Source organism: Urocampus carinirostris, chromosome 10 (genome assembly GCF_059441175.1).
Source record: "Urocampus carinirostris isolate Australia breed hairy pipefish chromosome 10, RoL_Ucar_1.0, whole genome shotgun sequence".
Lineage (NCBI taxonomy): Eukaryota > Metazoa > Chordata > Actinopteri > Syngnathiformes > Syngnathidae > Urocampus > Urocampus carinirostris.
Window position 1 is genome coordinate 4,099,954 of NC_142358.1, and position 22,765 is coordinate 4,122,718.

Consider the following 22,765-nt stretch of genomic DNA (forward strand, 5'->3'; position numbering starts at 1 on the left):
CCAGGATATAAGCGGCACAGAAAATGGACGGATGGATGAAACATTATTCACCAATTTCTTTAGTAATTAATATTTTCATGTGTTCTGCAGAAGATCCGTGAAAAAACACATGAAAAATAAATTTGAAAAAAGTAAAATACAAAACAATTTTCGTTTTTTAAACAGTGAACAGATTTAAAGTCGAAACAACAATACAAATCCCTGAAAGCGAGGTTGTCGGGCCGTGCTAACAGCTAGCCTAAAGGCTAAACGCCTCTCCCATCCATTCTCCAACGTTCGCTCTTTGGACAATAAACTGGACCATTTAACAACTGGAAGTGTCATCAAACCGCGAGATGACGAACTGCTGCGCTAAAATTCTGACGAAGACATGGTTAATCTTATCTATCCCGGCTGACGTTCAAAGTAACTGTGCGGGTCAGATGTATCGACATTTCGTTCTGTATACACGTGTATACGAATGACAATAAAGTAAATCTGAAATCTGAATCTGAATCTGAAAGTGCAAAACAATTAAATAGAAATTACAGAGATTACCTCTTCGGTGCTATAAATAAAGTATAAAATGCAAAGAAACATAGATATAGATCTTCTAAAAAACACGCAAAACATATAATTTAAAATTAGTTTAAAAACAAAAAAGAAAGCAAAAGATCATCAGTCTTTAAAATTGGCTAATTTTTCCGCTTTTTATACATACATCCGTATTTAAGTCAATTATCCTTTCCTTGTTTGTAAACAAGTGCGACATAGCAAAGCTGCATGTTGATTGGCAGAATTCGCGTCAATTTATAGAAGCACATTGTCAAAAATTATTGTAGATCATAGACGGGAACAGCTCATGATAACAGAGTAAGTGCCTGCAGCAAGATAGCAACTTTATATTAGTCATTAAAGTAAAAAAAAAATTGGCCCTGAAAGTGCTTGAGAAGTGCTTGAAATTTAGCCATGAAAAAGGTGTATGAACACTGTTGAAATATTTTTATCTGTACTGGTTAAAACGTTTTTTTAAATAACAGCGTTAGTGGTGCTTGAAGGGTTAAGGAGGGAAAGGCGGGGCGTGCTCTCCTCGGACTTACCCAGTCTTTGTTCCAGAGGCTTCCCCCCTCCCTCTTTCTTTTTTTCCACCTCCTTTTCTCTTCCTCCTCCTCCCTCTTTTTCTTCCTCCTTCTCCTACTCCTCATCATTCCGCATCCTCTTGCCGGCCAAGGGATGCTGCAGTCGGCTAGCTTGCCGGCTAGCTTGCATGGGCCTTCGCTGTTCTCGGACTTCTTGTTTGGTAAAGCCGGCAGGTGGAAAAGCCCTTGACGCATGTTGTACCTTTTTTTCTGTATTTGTGTGAATGCATTTGGTGTGTTTTTTACTTTTATTTTAATGATTGATGATGCTGAGTCAAAGCCTGGCGGGTGTTTTTCTGGACGGGCCGATTTATTGGATTGCTGCTATACTGGATTTTAATGAAGTTATGCTAATGACACGGCGGTATTAGATTTGTGTTTTTATGTGAACATAAGGTAAAAGTGTGTAGCTTGTTTAAAATATAAAGATAAGAACGATGTGCAAAAAAAAGATAACATTTGCCCCTTTTTAAAGACAATAACTTAAGAGGTTGTATTGGTAGGTCTGTTTAGTGTTTATACTATAATATTCATCCATCCATTATCTTCCGCTTATCCGAGGTCGGGTCGCGGGGGCAGCAGCCTTAAAAGGGAAGCCCAGACGTCCCTGTATAATAAATTGGAATCAAATTGCCTTTATTGTCATTAGTAAAAACATATTGTTTATGTATATATGTATATATGTGTGTACATTGTTTACCAAACTAATAATAATAATAATAATAATTTCCTTGTATTGTCATTCTGTGTAACAATGTACACAGAACGAAATGTCGATTGCACCTGACCCGTTGTAGCGAGCCGATGCAGCCGCAGCCAACAGAGGGCGCCGCCGACCACTTTTTAAGTCTTAGGAATGACTTGGCCGGGGCGCGAACCACCGACCTCCCAGTCTCAAAGCGGGCGCCTTACCATCTAGGCTACTAGTGGTAGTCCAGAATGTACATGTGTTCAAAACTTCAAAATAATGTTAAAAGAATAATATTAGGATGGATAATAATTTATTCATTTATATCGTTTATAAAATTATGACGTGGCATTTTAGAATGAATATGTAATATAATACTTAAAAGATAAAAATAAGTAAAAAAAAAACAATAATATGATATTTACAAATTATAAATATAAACTATGACTAACAATAATAATGAATAAATAAATGATACATTTCACTAAAAAAGTATATACAAAAAATAAAAACACATATACATAATTCTACAAAAATGATCAATAAGAAAATATAGAACGTAGCATGTAAACATTTAAACATGTGAGAAAATATTTTAAAATGTTTTTATCACCCAAAAAAGTTAAAAATGGCAAATAAGTAGGTCGGCGCCTTGCATGGCTTGGTGTGTGAGTGTGTGTGTGTGAATGGGAAATGTGAAGTACATTGTAAAGCGCTTTGGGAGGTCTTCATTGACTTGAAAAGCGCTATATAAATGCAGACCATTTACCATATAAATAACTCAAATACAATTATATTTCATATAGATTTATAATAAATGATAAACGATAATCAATTTGAAAGTTAAACAATGAATGTGTAATGAATTATTATAACAATTAATAATAATTCGATTATATTTTGCTCGAAATTAATTTGATAAAATTATATGTACTATTTCAAAATAATAATGATAGTTCTTAATATTTTTGACAATTAATTAATCTGTTCGTCCGTGAGCCTTAATTCGTTAATCATTGTAATGTATGAACGATATTAATTGTTAATAACAAAAATAATCTTCGTAATTTCTTCTCCAAAGTGTCATTAATCCATTAGTAAGGAAATATAGTATTTTATTTTGAAGGGAATCATTTTTCTTAACTAAGTTTGCTTGTTTTAATAATTTTCTCTAATTTTGTCATATTTTTATTATTACTATCAATATTACATTCTTTTGTTTTTGTATTTGTCTAAAATACTCGGACTTTTTAACATATTTTTCCTGGCAGATGATTTTTATTTCTTTCAAACATTATTCATCCTTTTTTTCTAAACTTTATTTGTATCGTTAGCATTTATTTTTTATACTAGAAAAAAACAAGTTAATCAATAAATAATGCAAACTTAAATAAATGAATACAAATCAGAGAATGTTCAAAATCATAATCAATTCGAAAATGTAAAATGAAAAAAAATGTATAAACTTACCGGTAATTATTATTATATCAAATAACAATACATTCTGCTCCAAATCTATCGGCAAAGAAATCCAACCCGGTGGCCAAGATAGAGGTCACATGACGCCCAACAGGGAGGAGTCCGCGGCTGGGAGGGCTGTAACAGTGGGGAGCGGTTGGATGATGACGACCGGGAAACGAGACGGTGAGGTCATAAACTATCTCCGTGTGTTATTGTCACAGAGCGAGAGTGCAGCAGTGAGGGAGGGGGAGCTGTCCCAGGAGCTGGCCAGGATCAGGGATGAAGTGGGTGAGTGAGCCAAAAACGCTGAAACAACGTTGCACTCTAGCAAGAATACATGCAACCTCAGGGGTCTTAAACTCAATTGACTTGGGGGCCAGCTAGTTTATATCTGAGGTTGGGCCAAATGGGGCTTTCCACAAAAAAGTTCAGCTAAAAACAGTTCACTCTTCTTAAATACACAAAATAAGATTTAAAAATACCCTGCAAAAGATTAAAAATTCCAAATTTATTTGTTTATACTGCTTACAAAAACATTGTTTGGTTGGTTTTATGGTATATTACTGTAGTTGTGCAATGATTGATCAGTCAAAAAATATCACTGGCCATAATGGCTGTGATGAAATCGCCGACTCTTAGAACACCGGTGGTATAGATAGGCGTTTTTCAACCTTTTTTCAGCAAAGGCACAATTGATGAATTCTCAATTTCATGTTTCGTAATGCTTAAATCATTCCTGTTACTTAAATTGACAGTAAAACGTTTTTCTAATCGTTTGTGGTCACTGCAGCTCAAGAGGTATTTTTTTTAACCTGGTGAGCCATACTTCTATCTCATTTTATCGAAAAATATCAGAATAATAGTTAAAATGATCAAAAATGATCACTCAGTGAAACATAATGATTTATTTTTCGTGGCGGGTGGAACTGAGAAAATAATCATTGTAATCAGCAAAATTGTGTGCAAGAATCGTACTATATTTGTCATATTTTTGCTATTGTTTCAATGCAATCTTAGAGTAAGAATGCCAAAGTCTAACCAGTAAACCACCAGTGATATACTGTAGATAACATGACAGAAAGCATTCGATTTTATCTTATTATCATGCATCTTTAGTCCCAGAGACTGATGCTAAATTTGTTGTGCGTTTCACATGTTACAATGACAATCAATTTGTCACTTACCCAGTGTTAGGTTCTGGCGCGCTTCTGTCCACCAGAGGGCATCTAATCGGTTTGTAATTGGGACAGTCCTCTATGAGGATATTCTGGACAGCACCAAGTGTTGGGTGACCTTTATTTTTCCCCTTAATTTTCCACCATCACCTTTTTCTAGTCCGTCCTGCTTTCTGAGGTTTGTTTTTCTCTGTTTGGTTCAGACAGTTTTACTTTGCGGAGGAGTTTATGATTAAACACCATTATATTGAGAACCTTGCCATGTTTCCTGTTTCCTGTGTTAGGGTGCACCACAAAATCACAAAATCAGAATAGAAGAATAGAGTAAAATTTATTGTAATTGTAACATGTGAAACAACCAATAAAATTAGCGTTCATCTCTGGTCTGACTAAAAATAGTGTGATAATAACTACTGCCCTTTCCTATGTCATCTATACCACTGGTGGTCCAGTGGTATAGATGACATGGGAAATAACAAATAAATAACAACAACTACAACAACAAAAAATAAATATGGTAGATTTGATCTTTTTATCATACAATTTTTATTCACTGTACCAGAGACAGATGTTCGAGAATAACGAAAACTGAAAGTCGTCCCAAAGATAAAAAAGCATGACAAGGGAATCAACTCTTTGACATATCTGATTATGAATCAGACTTTGAATAAATGTATTGTAAATGTTATCTTAGAATTGTGCTCATCGTTTACATTGTTAATAAATGATTTTAATCATGGCTGCAAATATACGACAAGGCTTAGAATGAGCTGGGAAAAAGTTAAACAAAATTGTGAATCGATTTTTAACGAAAATATTCTGGTTATACAGAAGTACACGTTATACACGAAAAAAATACGGTATCAAAGGCGCACCAACATTAAACTTTCCTATAAAAGTGGAGGCCCTAAAAGCTAATCTCAAGGGCCTACAGGTCGTGAATTTAAGACCCCAGCTTCAACAGATCTTGAGTATAACGTTATTTGTGACTTAAGCCTTCAGCGTGTCCCACTGGGAGCAGCTTCAGCGAGAGAAGCAGGATCTGGAGCGGCGTTTCCAGGCAGAACTCGGGGTTCTGCGGGCCGAGCATCAGGCCCAGTTGGCGGCGCTGGAGGAGCGGCTGAGGGCACAGAACTCGGCCGAGGCCCGCAGTCTGAGGGCCCTCCAGCGTGCTCAAATGGACCAGCTCAGGCTGCAGCAACAAGAACAGGTCAAGTCCAAAAACGGGCCTTTTATACTATGATGACATCTAGTGGCTATCATCTTCTGCACTGAAAACTAGCTTTGTCTCCTTTATTGTCAGAAATGGCTTCTTACACGTGAAAACTAGCTTAGTCTTATTCACAAAAAGCTAGCGTCTTCTTCTCTGTACAGGAAGTATGTATAGTTTAGTGATTTTTTTAAATACTAGCATTCATTCTATGATAAAATTTAGCACATGTCAACTTTTGCGCTAAAAATTAACCGTGTCTTCTTCATTGTCGAAAATGAGCTTGTTTAACGCGAAGCTAGCATTGTCTTGTTCACACAAAGTTCGCGTTCTCATCTGTGCAGGAAAGTAATTTAGTATTCTTTTTTGTCAAAAACTGACACTTTCAGCATTGTAATGTTTATTTCTGTGTCAAAATTCAGCACATTATCCAGTGTTGTAGTATTTTACTTTTAAAATTAACATATAATAATTGAAACTAGCACTGTCATGTACGCAGAAAGTTAGCGTAATCTTTTTTGCAGAAAACTAGTATTTATTAGTTCTTTGTAAAGAACTAGCATTCTTCTGTCCAGAAAAACTGAACATTTTAGTTTTTACCGAAAAACTAGAATTTCATTCTTTTATATAATCTAGTAGCTATCATCTTCTGCAATGAAAATAAGTTTTGTCTTCTTCTTTGTCCATGTTGCTTCTTTCACGCATGAACCACTTTTGTCTTGTTGACACAAAGCTAGTGTCCTCTTCACTGTAGGATTTTTGAGTGGTTTTCTTTTAAGTTAGCATTTTCTTCCCCAATCTAGTGCTGTCCTCCTCTACGCTAAAAACTAGCATTGTCTTCTTCTGCACAGGGAATAGGAATGGTTTAGTTAGTTGTAAAAATCTAGCATTTCAGGTTGAGATGAAATCTAGCACTTATTATCTTCTGCACTGAAAATTAGCTTCTTCCACGAGAAAACTAGCATCCTCTTGTTGACAAAAAGCTAGCTCTTCTGTGCTAAGAAATATTGTTGTTTTGCTTTAGGTCAAAAACTAGCATTTTCTCCGCAGAAATGTCATGTTTATTTCTGTGTTGAAATCTACCACATAGTTCAATGTTGTCTTTTTCTACTATTAAAACTAACGTCTCCTATGCTTGAAAATAACATTAACCTGTAGGCAGAAATTACATACTTTTCTTTGCAGAAAACTACCATTGTTTAGTTCTTTGTGAAAAAAGAGCAATGAAATCTAGCGCCTTTTTCCTAGGTGCCTTCTTCTTCATTGTTGAAAATTAGCATCTTCCACAAATAACCACTAGCATCGTCCTGTTCATACAACGATCCTCTACTGTGCGGGAAACTAGCATTGTTTTCGTTTATGTTAAAAACTAGCAGTTTCCACTTTCTTCTACAAATAATCTCGTGCTGTCTTCTTCTGTGCTAACAACTAGCATTAAATGAAATGAAATGATCTGCATTTATATAGCGCTTTTCAAGTCAATGACTTCCCAAAGCGCTTTACAATGTGCTCCACATTTCCCAATAGCGGCCTTGTATTGCAGCCATGTAAGACGCTAACCTGCTTATTGGGGGTATTAGGGGTTCAGTGTCTTACCCAAGGACACTTCAACATGTAACACGGACGAGCCGGGATTCGAACTGGGATTCCTTAATCCCAAGACGAGCGCTCTACCTCCTGAGCTACTGCCTCCCCAAACTGCCGCATTATCTTCTTCTGTTCTTAAAATGAGCGTCTTCTATACTGGTAATTAAGATTGCTTTGTACACAGAACGTTTGCGTCCTCTTACTTGCAGAGAACTAGCATTGTTTAGTTGTTTGTAGAAAACTACCATTCTACTCTATGATGAAATTTAGCGTATCACATCTTCTGTGTTGAAAATTAGCTTTGTTTCCTTCACTGTCCAAAATTACAGTCTTCCATGCTGAAAGTTTGCATCATCTTGTTCACACAAAGTAAGCTTTGTCCGTGCATGAAACTAGAGTTATTTTATTTTCTGTCAAAATTTTCACTTCACTTACAAAGTGATCATGCCCATAGATAATTAGTTGTCGTCTTCATTGTCGAAACTAGCTGAGAAAAACTGGTTTAATATGAAATTCAAATAAACTTTAGCTTTATTATTATTACAGTATTTTCCACATTATAAGGCACACAGGGTTATAAGGTGCATGGAATTATAAGTACAGCAAGACCTATGATTGCATGATGAATAAATAATTACATTTACAATAAAATATTTTTTTCATAGAACATAAATTTACATTATGACATCTTGTTTGACCACAAAAAAACAATTTTAGCAACAATCAATTAACATGTTAACCACAAGAGAGTAGGTAAAGACCACTCTATATTTCTCAAAGGCAGAACAATTACTGTTATATGCAAAATAATTTGATTGTAAAGTCGAAGTCAATTTATCCGTCAATTTCCTCGGATCTTGATGATATACAAGGAATCAAATTTTTGTTTCACACTCTACCATTCGCAGACATTGATGACAATATGTACGGAACAGTCCTAACTTAGGATAATACTAAATAAAAGTGCAATTGACCTTTCGGCTAACACTGAAGCAATACAACTGACATATAAAACGCGACATGATGTAAAATGTTCCAAGCAGCAGCAGTAGTGGCAGCAATTGACAGGGCTCGTACGAGTGCTTGAAATCCTTGAAAATGATTGAATTTTAAAGTTGGGTTTTACCGTTTTAAAAAGTGCTTTGATTTTAGGTGTAGTGCTTGTTAATGCTAGGAGGGCGTTAGTGGAGGCTTTTTTGTAACTATGCAATTTGAATTTTATCCACTCTATTTTCTAGTATATAAGTTTAATTGGATTATAAAGCGTCCTTTCAAATTGTTGGGCAATTTGGGTTTTTAGGGGCGCTTTATGGTCTGGAAAATACAGTAATCATGGCAATTTCATTGCTCTCACCAGATGGAAGAGCAGAACGAAATTCACGAGGCCTCCCTGGCGGAGATGGAGGCCACGCATAACGACACGCTAGCCACTTTGCGCGAAGAACACGCCCGCACCGTAAAAAGTACGACGCCTTCCACACCATCCACACGCAATAATAAAACATAAATATGATATGAAAATGATTTTGGCCGGAATAGATCTGAAGATGGCCCACGAGCAGCAGAGAAAGTCTTTGGAGGAAGAGTTTGAGAAGATCAGGCTTTCTTTGCAGGTTATAAACCGCTCAGATAACGCCATATTGGATTTGGCAATACGAAACAAAAGTTTGTTTTTGTGATCTTGCTAACTAGGACCAAGTGGACATGTTGACCTTCCAGAACCGAAGTCTGAGGGACCGAGCCAAAAGATTCGAGGAAGCTCTTCGCAAGAGCACCGACGAACAGATTGTGGTGAGATATCAATCAGACAGTAACATTTTTTTTTTACTTCTATTACAGTATTTTTAAGTCATTTCCTTTGTAAACTAAAAATATCATCCTTAAAAAGGAAAAAATATCTGCTGTGGTAGATGATTTCTCTTATTTTAAGATCAGAAAATCAATACATTAGATAAGTATTCTTATTAAAATGGTTGTTTTCTTGTTTAGTTTACTAGAACAGAAAAAATATACTTACATACAAAATAAATACAGTCATTAATTTGAGGTTTTGCCTTTTTTATTTTACATTAAAAAGAGAGTCGTTTTTATTTCATAGTATATTACAAAAATGTTTTTTTTTTTGGTAGAAAGGTTTGTTAATTTTCAATATATGTATACTCTATAAATACATACATACAACTTTTTAAAATAATGTATCAATATTTAGCAAAATGTTCTTCTCATTTTAAGAATTCTACTAAAACCAGAACAAATACTTGAAAATGAAATTTCATCTGTTTTCTTGATTTCTCCTAATATAAATGCAAGTAAAATATATATATGTACTTTAAAAAGGTCAAATATAATTGTTACTTAAAGTTTTATTTTTATATTACAAAAAAAAAAGAATTGTTTGAATGTCTTAACGGATAGATATACAATATGTTTCTTCAATTTTTCAAATCTTGTAACTATTTCCCAAATATAAGCAAAATTATTTCCTATGAGACATTATTTCTCTAATTTTTAATAACCTTTTTATTAATATCCAAAGAAAATAATGCTGAAAAAAATAACTGTTAATTTAAGTCTGTCTTTTTGAGAAAGAAGGTGTTTATTTTCAGTACACTGCAAAACAACAATTTCTGTTTAAAGTTTGACTTTAAAAAAAAAAAAAAAAAAAAAAAAATATATATATATATATATATATATATATATATATATATATTCTTTTCTATTAAGATTAACTAACTAAGCACAACTATCTGCTATGACATTTGACTTCTCTCATTTTAAGAATGTATTTTTGTTTTCTTATTTTTGGGCTCAATCGTGTATTGTGTAAATGAATTAAGTATTTTTACACCACCAGGGTTTACCATATAATGTACACAGGGGCTTTAATGTTGACTTTTTGGTAAATGGGCCACTTATGTTGTAATGCTCTTTACCGACATCCACAGGCCAAAAATGGAATTGTTATGCATATCCCAAAATATTTTAAAGGGACATTGTGTATTATTCAGTGCCGCCTAGTGGTTAAAAACTCTGTTCACAAAGAAAAAACAACATAACAAACAAAATACATGAACTATCATATAAACATACATTTTTAATACTTGTAAGTCGAGACATTTCTATTTATTTGACTTAACATGAGGCGCATCTAGAGGGAGCTGGCATGATTGTCGGTATCTTGCTGCTAGGGGTACTCCCAAAAAACAAAGAGCTTGTAAAAGGCAAAAAAATAAAAGAAAACAAAAAAGAAGAAAAAGAAAAAGCTGTTTGGTCACTTTGAGTCTACTTAGTTTGTATTCTTCCTTGTGTTTCAAAGCACTCATTTTCGGTTGCACAACACCAGGTGTCTCCGACGTTGTGCACAAGGCTGCCTCCTTAGAACATTCCGTGATATCCTGGTAAAATTATTCTTTTAGTGGTTGACTGAGTCTATTTAATCCTAGTTTTAAAAATTAACCTGGTTATAACAGATTTACAACACAGTAATAATGTGATAATTTGTTATTTTACAAATTCAAATAAATACAATTCCAGTTCATGGGTTTCATGAACAGAAAAAATCGATTTACCTATTGATTATTTTTTTAGGCAATACAGACTAGAATGAGAAACCATTCATGTATTAAACAATTTATTCGTAGTTTTATTGATTTATTTAACAGGAAATGCAACAAACTAAATTCCAATTTATGGGTTTTATGAAGCAAAATTAGCAAAAAATGTGCCGTTTTTTTAGCTAGCCATTATCCTACCATTTTAGCTATTCAGCAAGCTAGCTAGCTAGTTGTTTGTTTGTTTTTGGTTTGTTTTTGCATGCTATCTAGCTAACATCTTTTTTTTTGCTACTTTTCAAGCTAGATATTGGTGTCCTTTCCAAGTAGTTTTCTAGCTTTTTTTAAGCTTTCAATCTGGCTATTTAGTTAGGGTTTTACTCTTTTAGCTAGTTATCTGGCTCCCTTTTAGTTTTTTTACCAGTTTGCTGTTCTAGCTAACTATCAAGCTACAATTTTAGCTATTTAAGCCATATAGCGAAGATGCTATTTTAGACATATCAAACAAGGTGCCCTAAGCGCCAATTAGTGACAGAAAGTAGCTCGACCCCTGCACTACACAATACAGCGACCTCTAGTGGTCAAGTATTACACACTGGCCCTTCAAGCTAGCTTAGGGCTGTTTCGGTGTCGGCAGGACGCTCTGGCGCCATACAAACACATCGAGGAGGACCTGAAGAGCCTGAAGGAAGTCCTGGAGATGAAGAACCAGCAGATCCATCAGCAGGACCTGAAGATCACCGAGCTGGAGAAAATAGTAAGATTTGAAATTTCTGACAAGTATCAGCCAAATGTATGATTTTTGAAGTTTGAAGAATTTAATGTTGCACCCGCTCCGACCTTGTGTCTTCGAGCAGGCCGAAAAGAACGTTCACCTGGAGGAGCGAGTGCAAGTACTGCAGCAGCAAAACGAAGACCTCAAGGAACGCATCGACAAGAACCTTGCCGTTTCCAGGTGGGTTCCCTTTACTTAACTTAAAGGTGGTGTATGTAATGTAATGTAATATTCTACTTGCTGATGCCATTTTCTGGCTGAAATTATCATTGCAGCTTCTTTTGTTGCATGGGCAAGTATGTGAAATTATTAGATGCGCTCGGATAAACTCATTTAAAATAAAAAAAATCAAAGGACTTCAAAGCGAATTTAAAAAATGCTCAAAAAAAGCAAAAACAACTGAAATTGCACCTTACGTTCTTGCATAATTAAAAAGTCACACCAGAAATATATAATTTTATTGCAAAAAATAAAATTCAAACATTATATCCTTGATTGTTCTGGCCAATAAAATCGTAACTACAATGATATAACAATACAATATAGAATGTGTAAAAACTCTGCAAATAAATGAATGATTTCATTCAAATATTATCATAATACAAACATGTTTTAAGAAAAAGTCATAACATGAAATAACATTATAAAAAATATTTAAAATATATTAATCCAGGTATCACCAATGTCGTGCTCCCGGGCAACAAGTAGCCCACTCAAAGCACCTGAGTGGCCAACGGCCTCATTCTGGAACTAATGATTCAGTGATGGGTCATTGTGATTTTCTAGCAAAACCTTACTTCCCATAATTACAACCTTCTAATAATATAACAATAACATAGTAATAAATTATTAATAACATGATAGGTTGTTATTTTGGAAATGCTTATCAAACTGGTACTCTTTGTGCTCATCATTAACGAAAAGGTAGCTCTTGGCTTTAAAAAGCTTGGTTAATTTGTAAATTATCAAAGTCCACTAACACTGAAGTGGCGTCTGGTGGGGGTTTATGCAGGCAACTGTCGGAGGAGAATGCCAACCTTCAGGTGCATGTGGAAAAGGAGAGCACGGAGAAGAAACGCCTGAGCCGAACCAATGAGGAACTTCTTTGGCGTCTACAAACGGGCGAACTAAGCCCCCGGGCGTCACCCGGCGCCTCACCTGTCCACCGTCCCCCTTCGCTGCCCAACTCGCCCTCCCGACCGCACTCCTATCACCAGTGAGAAAAGAAAGAGCTCTTTGCTGCCTTTTTGTGACAGACAAGTGGAAATGGCATCAACAAAGGACGAGGAATTGTATTCTTCAGTTTAAGGAAGCGGTAAGATCGGGCTTAAAAATATCCAACTAGACCCGACCTTGCTAGAGGAGAATTAAAGCCCGACCCATCCCAAGCCCCATCAATTATTTAATTTGAGGGACGGAGCCAGAAGAAAACCTGAATTTTCATATTTTATCTGTGAGGTCCGGGTAGGCTGCTGACTCTTCTTTTTTATTTTTTAAATCAGTGTTTCCCATAGAGTTTTGTGAGACCCTAGTCGGTGGACAGTGTAGGGGAGGTCCGGGGTCGTGTCCGAGGGCATTATTTGTTTAAAGTAAGACAAACTATGTAGAACAAAAGAACAAGTTATTTTTAAAAAAACACTTACAAGATTTGTTATTTGGCGTACACAATCTAGATGATCAAAAAAGGTATAGAATATGGCAAAAACGGATAGGTTGACTGGTATGTTATTGTAAAGCTCAAAATTTTAGTAAGGACATTTTCCGATCTTTTTATAAAACCGGCTTTTTCAGCCCAGCTCTCAAACGGCTCTCCAGATTTTTTTGGTAGCTTTAACGGATAAACTACAAATAATAATGTAACATTATGCATTAAATGAATTATTCAAAGTGTATTACTGTATACTATTATATTTTACAAGTCTTTACTTTTCACTATAAAGTGAACTTAAGTGAACTAATTTAAACCTTTTTTATATTAAGCAAATTTAAAGTCAAGCAACACAGAATCCCTGAAAAACAAACCAAACCACAAAATCATTTGAAATATTAACTTCTTAGTGCTATAAAAAACATTAAAATAGAAGAACTTTTAACTATTTACAATTCGACTTCGAACCAATGTTGACTAAAACAACACAGAACCTCTGAAAAACACGCAACATTTAAAATAAATATGTGCATAACAAAAACAAAAATATCATTAGTTTCTATTGAAAAATGGAATTTACAAGACAAAGTTTCACGTTTGGAGGGCCTGATTCGGATTCTTCTGTCAGTAATAGACAATGAGCAATATTTTGGAGCTATAAATATTAAAACGAGTCCAAATAAGGATAACTCTCCTGCTTTGACCCACTTTTTTAAATTTCCTTTTTGTCCTCTGTATTGCAATCTCTTTTGAATTGTTCCTGTGCTCAATGTGCTGCTGCAGCAGTCCCCTCCTCAGGCCCTCCCTCCTTTGCTCAGTGGACAAAAACAATCATATTACCCAATCAACCAAGTGAGTGAGAGAACAAACATATATATATTTGTATTTTTTTAATATTAATACAAGTTTGTGACTCTGGCGGGGACCAATTAATTGCTTTTGGCCCGCTAGAGTTTTTATGTGTTATGGGAAACACTGAAAAATATCCACCAGTCATTGTTCTTCGTTTCTTATTCTCTATAATATCAGTGGAGGATTTGCACGATGGATTCTGATGCTGCCCGAGAGGGGTGACGGAATCGATCCTCCACCGCACGACACAAAGAAAAAGAAAGAACAATGACTAATAAAAAAAAAATGTCTACGAGAAGCCAAGCCCGAACCCGACCATAATAATTTACATTTTAGGCCCGACCTAATTTCGGATCTTATCTCTAGTTACAGGATATGTTGTCCACAGGAACACGGATATTTTATCTTTTTTTTTTTTTTTTTTTTTTTTAATTTAGTGCCAAAGATGGCAAAGTGAACATGAAATAGAACCGCATTTTTTTCACTATCATCGACCACAATGATATTACAATGATTTTTTTTACCCCTCTTAACGTCACAATTAAATAAAAATAAGAAAATGAAAAATCTTTCCCCAAAAATAAGTTATATCTGAAAAGGGATATTTTTGATAAAATATGGAAAAGTAAGAAAAATAATTCAAATAGTATGAACAAATAAAATGTATTCGCTATGGGTCCCAAGGCTTTCAGTGATGCTAAAGAAAGAAGCAAAAAAATGATAACCATGAAAAAAAGTTTGCGATTATCAAGAAAAACAAAGAAGGCAGGCACCCAACAAGTTAAGCACCTTGGCACTTAAATTGGTCATGCTTTCGTCCCTCCAGATGAAACGGGACACAAGAAAGCGGCCATGTCACTGGGGTCAGGGTGACACAACACACTCTTCTGTTCAACAGCAGGGCTCGACAGCTGGTTTACCCCTGCTGCATCATACGGGTGCCCTGCCGATCCTTTAGAACGCGTCCACAATCCCACTATCCTTTTACAACACCAGGTCGGGGCCTCGGTGCTGAGGCCGGGCAGCACGGCGGCGCAGTGGTTAGCGTGTGTGCGGCAGTTCTGAGGTTGTGGGAACCTCCTGCGTGGGTTCAAATTTTTTTTTTTTTTTTGAAGGGGCGCCGCTACTTCGCGGATTTTCACATATCGCGGGTGGTTTTGGTCCCCATTAACCGCGATAATCGAGGTCCCACTGTATACACGTATATTACAAATGAGTATGATGCTTACCATATGTTATTTCTTTTTTTTAAATGTTTTTATCTCGTGTACCTGGGACTCTAAGCTAAATAGGTTTCAATCCCCCACTATACGGACAGGTTTAATGTATCCCGGGGGTCTTCTGTATTGCCATCACATCAAAATGGATTGTGGACTGCAAAGTTGTTTTTTTTTCTCTAACAATACAAAAAACGGCATTTTATACAGAAATTAGGTTCTTTTCTTACTCCCAAAAAATTGTTATTCACTCTTGCAGGATGTCATTTCTTATGAAAGTTATTTAAAAAAATATTGAATGTGGTTATATATCCATTTATTTACCAGTAACATTTAAATTATTTTAAGGAAACAAAAAAATAAACATTTGGTTTGTTTCTTATTGAACAGCTTTTACTGCAAAAAATGTATTACACTAACACACACAAATGTTTCTACCTTAATTTGTTTGTCTTTGTTTACATTTCTCAAGATTGTATATTAACATATTGATTGTGTAAGAAAGCATGTCCTCATGCGTTTTGTTTGTGATTTATAGTTTGCATCAAATTAGTCTGGTGTCTGTCTTTTTTTTTTTCTTTTTTTTTTCCCCCAAATATTTGTGTCGTCGCCACTGTACGTTCGCTCATCTTTGTACTCCTGTATTAAACCACAACATGCAAATGACCGTGTGTAACCTTTTACACATTCATTTATAAACAATTCAATACATTCTTATTCCACTGGCGTCTCATTTGAAGTATTCATTACATTTTATTTACAGTATTTGAACAGCTTCCAAATGAATTTGCTATAAAGCATTTTAGAGACGTCTAGTGGCCATTTAATTAAATAGATGCGTATTGAACAAACGCAGAAACATTTCCCTACAAACATTTTACCACAGTGTTGCGTAAACAGTACATTCAAACTGTACAACAAATCAAAATACCAATAAAGAAAAACATAAAAAACAGCAAAGTAGCACATATCAGGAGGGAAACGGAAAGTTACATAAAAATGCTGGGCGCTTGGTAAAACTTTGACTTCATTTTTACATGTCATACAAGTTTTAAATAGTTGCTTTTTTAAGTAATAAATATTTGTTTTGTTTAATTACTGTTCTTCCAATAGTATTTTTTGTTCTGGCTAATAAAATCATAACTACAATGAATTAAGTCCTGAAAGTACCCACTCGCCTGCGCTTACTATAAATAACCAGCAGTTGGCTTCATAAGAGCCAGTTCAAGTGATTTCGGATGTCAAATCTGTGGCATATCTACAAACATTAAAGACACAATTTGAGGGATGAAGAAATTAAAAGTTATCATTTTCTATTCATATCTTGTAAGTATAAATGATATTATTATGAGGTGAGCTTTATGTAGGTTTTTTTCTTGTTCTTAAGCTGCGCGGTCCGTCAAATATAGACAATTCTATTGCTAGTTAGCCATCGGCGAACGAGTGTTTGTAATTGGTTAGGCTGAGAAAATATTTAAAAATACTTTTAGAAAATAAAACCGTATTAAATTGGCCAATTTTGTCAAGATGTCCTAATTAATCTTTGGTTAAATTTTTGAAACCACCCCAAAAGGAATTGAATACAGCCACCGCGTTGTGAGACGGACGGAAAAAAACCTCCGGATTTTTCAAATGTTTCTAATAAACCTCTTTCCACATTTTTCAGATTATAAACATAATGTCAAAAACTACTGGTACTTTTTGAGCGTGTTCATAAATTACGTTTACAGGGAAAGTAATACTTTTGTCCAGGAAGAGATTTTTACTTTGTAGACTTGAACCAAATGGAATAAAATAATCGCTAAATCAAATAATGTTACAAAATGTGACGATATCAAATCAGTACAAATGCACAATAATTGTTGATGCCAATAACCGATAACTTTTTATTTTACAAACACAAAATCTCTTCAGTTTTCTCTGTGTTTTTATTTTCGTTCACAATAAAATTGCAAAGCTTTGGTAAATATGTCTCCAAAAAGTAGTGTTTGGAGAAACTAGAGCTTCAGACTTTAATCAATCAATCAATCAATCAATGAATCAATCAATCATTACTTTGTCAGGGATACAAATAACGGCAAACTAGTGTTATTAGCACCAGGTGCAGAAAATATGTCACTTTTAAACATTATACAAGTGCTCCAGTGCTTAACGTCCCACATGCCTTGGCTAAGAAAAATATGGCCTTCATTCTTATCAAGTGGTATCTCGGCTGTACACAATAATAGCTATAATAAAGCAAAATACGTATGCAAATGATGATGTACAAAGATGAATTTCAGCTGTGCCTTGACCACATTATGAAGCTGTAGCAAGGAGACAAGATCAGCTTGTGCTACTACCCCTGTAGAAAATCAAAATGTATTCTAATGGGGAACATAAATGCGATGAATCATTCCATCAAATATTTTCAGCTGATTCAATATTATAACGTGGCCTCAAGTGACTAATTATCGTGCTTTTTTCCGGCCAATAACTGACGTCATATTCGGCCATTATCATCAATAACTATCAGGCATCCCTAGTTTCTCCAAACTAGAAAAAAACATCCCACTCCTATAGACCTGGTTAATATTCTGACCCTGATTATGCGGCACAAAGCAGCAGACGTCTGATGTCTCGGTTGCCTCCACGCAAGCTTTCTTCAACCTTTAATGGCTTCTCAACACGCCGAGAACAGCAGCCATATAAATAATGCAATATATTCACGCGGTCTGGTGTCAAGGAGCACAAAGACTTGCTGGGGGTGATCATTATATCACTCTAGTTGTGTTGAGGGGTTACAAAAAACATAATTAGAAATAATTAACTGATAGCTATAACGGATTGTCAAGGACGGATGCAAAAATGTTTGATGGGATAATGCTTCTGACATGTTTCCCACTCTTACCAAACACCTGATTCAATACAGTAGATCCCCAGGATATGACTGAAACTGTTTTGAAGCAAGGACAAGTTTGATTTGCTGTATGGTGGGGGATAGAAACCTATGAGCTAATGCGTTCCACATCACCGATAAAACATTTCAATTATATATAAACACTGATCAATGGTAACAAAATAGAAAGTAGTAACTGAACAAAACAAGATTTCAAAGTGAAATTGCTGTATAGTGGGGGAAACCGATACTAATTAGTTAATGCTTTTCAAACTCACGTTAACCCAGATGGAAATCATTAAAATAACTATGTAATAATAATAATAGTAGTAGGTACCAATTATCCGACAGGCCGATTATTGGCAGCGATATTTAAGAATTTCATGGGTTTTTGTATCTGCATGTGTATTTATTCAACGGGCCGATTAAATATATTTAAAACTGGGTTGTTTTGGATCGGATGCAGCCAAGCCTCTCTCTCCTTCTCTCCCGCCTTCTGTCTCTGACGGAATCTACCCCTCGCCTTCTGATCGCATGAGCGACCGGTGGCGCAGCCACTGAATCAGGCTGAATAACGTTAAAGCGGAGTAAACAGCGGCAGCTCTGCCAACTCCTGAGTCCCGACAGTCCACCCTATGTCCCTGCACAAAGCCCCCACCCGGAAAATGCTGGTCTATTGTGACTTTAAGAGTCAAGAAAAAATCTGCAGACTTGAAAGCGTTCTTCATCCAGGCCGCGGTGTTGTGGAATGCTTTTCCTCCGAAGATAATATCTGCAACCTCAGTGGAAGTCTTTAAATCTAGAACTAAAGCACATTTCTATTCTTTATCTTATGATTGATGCCCACCTCATACTATTCTTTTCCTGTCTTTTCCGGCTACTTGGCTAGTAGTGAAATGAGGGAGAAGGACATATCGAGTCACCGGACCAGCGCCTGGACCTGAAGCATGTCAACAACTGCATGGACCAGCCGGCAGAGATCGGAAGCTGGGTCGATGCTGTCATGCACTTTCTGGACAATTTTTTTTCATATTATGTTTTTCTCGTTGATGTTCACTATGTTTTGTGTATTGTTACCCAATGCAAAATGTATTGCACCCTGGTCATCCTGGCAAAGGAATTACCACTTGTGTGGCCTCTTCTCAAGATTTCTTATTTTCCTCATGTTACGGTTTTGAATTTTTCCTTGCCTGCATGTTGGTTTAAGATCAGGGGATGGTGGCATTGTGACCTGTGCAGCCCTGTGCAGTTTTGTGATTAAGGGCTATACAAATAAATGTGACTTGTCTTGTCATGCCTGTGAAATAAGACCACTGATTATACTGAGATTTTAAAAAGCCAGTGGTAGAAAAGTGTGTGTGTGCTTAAGAGGTAGCATAAAAGGTTTAGTTAACTTGTTTTAGGGAAGCACTATCAGGTGGGAACGGATATGTTATCTATCATCATAACATAACTTCGTCAATCAAGCGTGTGTGTTTGTGATTGAGAGAGCATAAAAAGCATGTTCAAGTAGAAGGCTGGTTGATTAGCTGTTACCATAACATTGCTTCGTCAATCTGGCTGTAAAACTTTTCAATTCGCATGCGCCGTTGTAATTTTTGATGCACTTTTTTTTTTGAAGTTTTTTTAAGTCATGTTGGTTGTAATGACATTTTTATTTATTTATCAAAAGAAAACCAGGGGAGCTATTAAGGTTTTTATGTACCTTTATACAAGTGGCTGCTAAGCCTAATTTGATTTCTTGCACTGCTGGTTTTTGGTTAAAGTGAAAGATTAGTCATGTTAGTTTGTTTAAATTCTAATTTATTTATTGTAAAAGGTTTCAGAAAGCTATGTTTTATTTGAATTCATAGCAAATATTCCTTGCTTCTTTTTGCATGATTCACATTTCTTAGACCATTTTTTTAAGCTTTTACAGCAATTGAATTGGCACCAAATATCGGTTTGAATATTTGTACGATTTTGGCAATGCCAAATTACGTGTCGTTGATGTCCAATGGTGGGGAAAATGCCTTTACGATTGTATTTCAGATCGTAACGGGAAAACATCATAAGCTATGGATGTCGTAACCTGGGCATCTACTATATTAGTCGTTTCAACAGTTCTCGTTAACAGAAACATCCTTGTCACAGATTAAGTTTATATATTAAATAAAAGCAATCTAGATTGCAAGTAAGACCTCATTTGAGGCTTACAATTTTTACTTTTTTGAGTTTTAGTACACGGATTAAAGGCGGAAAAAAGCAATACGCCGATGTGCATTATTCCGCAAATGATCACAAATCCGTTTACACTTGCTGGCCAAGTGGTTACAGTAGCAAATAGCATATCAGCAACTTATATGGCATCGACCAATAGGAACCAGGTATATTATGAACATACGGGTCATGTAACACACATAATCATATGCACAAGCACCACAAAGTAACACAAACAAATTTGTTGTCTACGTCGTTTGATGAAGGAAATGCCGTAACATGAGTTGAACCAGGGAGTGTGTGAGCTGGAAACCCTGGAGGCAGTCGCAACTCTCGTCCTCATTCCTCACTACATCCAGGACAGAGCCCACTACCTCAGCACTTTCTGTGTAATGGCCGTTTGCCCAGTTGTTACCGGCACCACTTTGGCCTTTGAAAGGACAAGAAAGTGAAAATAATTGTTAAATTTGACTACAAAAAGGTTAGAAAAAAAACAAAGCACTTCTTCACGGGCGTCAAAATTGTAAATGGTTATTTTCAAGGTTTTCATTTGCCTCATGTTGAGGTTTTTGAGTTTTTCCTTACCCTCATGTAGGTTTGAGATCAGAGGATGGTGTAATAATAGTCTAATATTAGTCTGTGGTTTGCAATAATCTGTGCAGCCCTTTGAGACTCTTTGTGATTAAGGGCTATACAAATAAACATGAAATAAACAACATCGTATTTCACATAGTTAAGTAAAATATTGTAAGGTAAGGACACTGTAACGTGGTAGTCTTTAGAGGTTCAACTACTGTATATTTTTGTGTACAACACACTTTGATTTTTGTACCTCATAAAGAACAATATCTAGATCAATTGCGTGGACGTTTTATAATAATTACGGTTGTTATCGATAGCTTGTGCGCAGAGGCTATGCGCCTCTTCATTTCTTCCCCTGCCTCGCACACACTGAAACAAGAGTTAAGTATTGCTGTTTTGCGCATTTGACAATATCTACAGTCATGAAGATTCAATTCAGTCTTCTTCATATTTTCAATTGTATATTGGTACCCGTTAGATGGCAACTCGGGCTGCGATAAGAAAAGATTCCACATGATGTTTCTTTCAAGCTCATTGTTGCCGATTATGTTTAAATTCACAGCATTCGAGCAGCTGGCTGAAAATTCACTGTACCAGAAACTAATGATAAAAAATGGAGAAAACAGAAAGTCGTGCTGTCAGATATAAATAAAATCAAAAAAGCATGACTGCCAAAACCACTTTGGTGTATCTGATGATAGCTCAGACTTTGATGGACATTAAACAAATATTGTGAATTTTATTTTGGTAGTTTGTTCATAGTTTACATTTTTATGACATGTTTTTTTTTATGTGGTTGCACGTATCCAACACCATTTGTCACTAACAATGCTTACAAGGTCCATACGGGTGTTCAAAATCCTTGAAACTGCTTGAATTTTAATGTGTTTTCAGGGATGGAAATTTTGGGGTCAGGTGCTTGTGAATACTTGAAGTTGTTGCCATGTTTCTTGGCAGTCTGAATTGATAGAATACATATTAATTAGGATAAATAAAACAAATCTGCCTAAAAATGACACCGCTGCTGCTCTCTGGTGGCTTCGCTTTGGCATTGCATTTCCTTTTAATCGTGAATAATGGCAGCTGGGAATAATTTGTATAGATAGATAGATAGATACTTTGTTCATCCCCGAAGGGAAATTCACATTTCCAGCAGCATCCCTGAGCTGAGAACAAACAATCGAGAACAATCGAAAATAACACGGGAGCTGCTGGAGTGGCTGCCATTCGTGACGGCGCCGGAAGAAACGATTCAATTTGAATCATGTACAAACAAACAAACAAAATATTTATGTTTCAATAAGTGGAAAATGGGGGGAAAATAATTTCTCATACTGAAATAACCAGGTAAAACTAATTTTAAGTTACCTGTCCAAATGAATGTTGTGCCATCTCACCTTTCCCACTCTCTCTCCTGCAGTTGACTTGCTGCTGCTCGCTCCTGAAACTAATACTTACCTCTTTGTGTATTGCCTGCATATGGCGACACCCTGGATTGTAGGATTTCTTGAAGACTCTCCTGCAGTTTGTCACCTCGCTTCCTCTCCAGATATTATGACATTATGTTTTGAGCATATTTTATGTGGTTAAAAGTATTTTTCTAGAAAGTCAAAGAATACAATATTTACAAATACAGTATAGTAAAAAATGCTTTCTGTATGCTTTCAACCACGTGCTATACACATTCATCTTTTTCGGCCAATTGCAGGCTTTGTTTTGCCGTTGAAGCCAATGCCAGCCTGTCAATGATAAAAAGGATCCGCCCCCTTTACACTACAGAATGCGGTGCATCCACAACCCAGGCAGTTAACGGATCCGTATTTG

General features: G+C 35.8%; 1 protein-coding gene across 6 annotated transcripts in view; it reads left to right on the forward strand.

Moving 5' to 3' along the window:
- The window catches only part of mtus2b (microtubule associated tumor suppressor candidate 2b), a 33,781-nt gene extending 11,824 nt beyond the window's left edge, over positions 1-21,957 (forward strand). For 2 of the 6 annotated variants that reach the window (XM_088344989.1, XM_088344991.1), the window contains exons 7-14: positions 3,489-3,555; positions 5,438-5,652; positions 8,597-8,702; positions 8,779-8,852; positions 8,932-9,030; positions 11,428-11,547; positions 11,645-11,745; positions 12,578-19,454. In XM_088344989.1, coding sequence (XP_088201115.1) covers positions 3,489-3,555; positions 5,438-5,652; positions 8,597-8,702; positions 8,779-8,852; positions 8,932-9,030; positions 11,428-11,547; positions 11,645-11,745; positions 12,578-12,785 — 990 coding nt within the window. In that variant the 3' untranslated portion in view covers positions 12,786-19,454. Of the gene's footprint in view, positions 1-3,488; positions 3,556-5,437; positions 5,653-8,596; positions 8,703-8,778; positions 8,853-8,931; positions 9,031-11,427; positions 11,548-11,644; positions 11,746-12,577 lie in introns of all 6 variants that reach the window. The other 4 variants (XR_015851464.1, XR_015851465.1, XR_015851463.1 and 1 more) reach the window with 4 other exon arrangements.
- Positions 21,958-22,765: the final 808 nt, after the last annotated feature.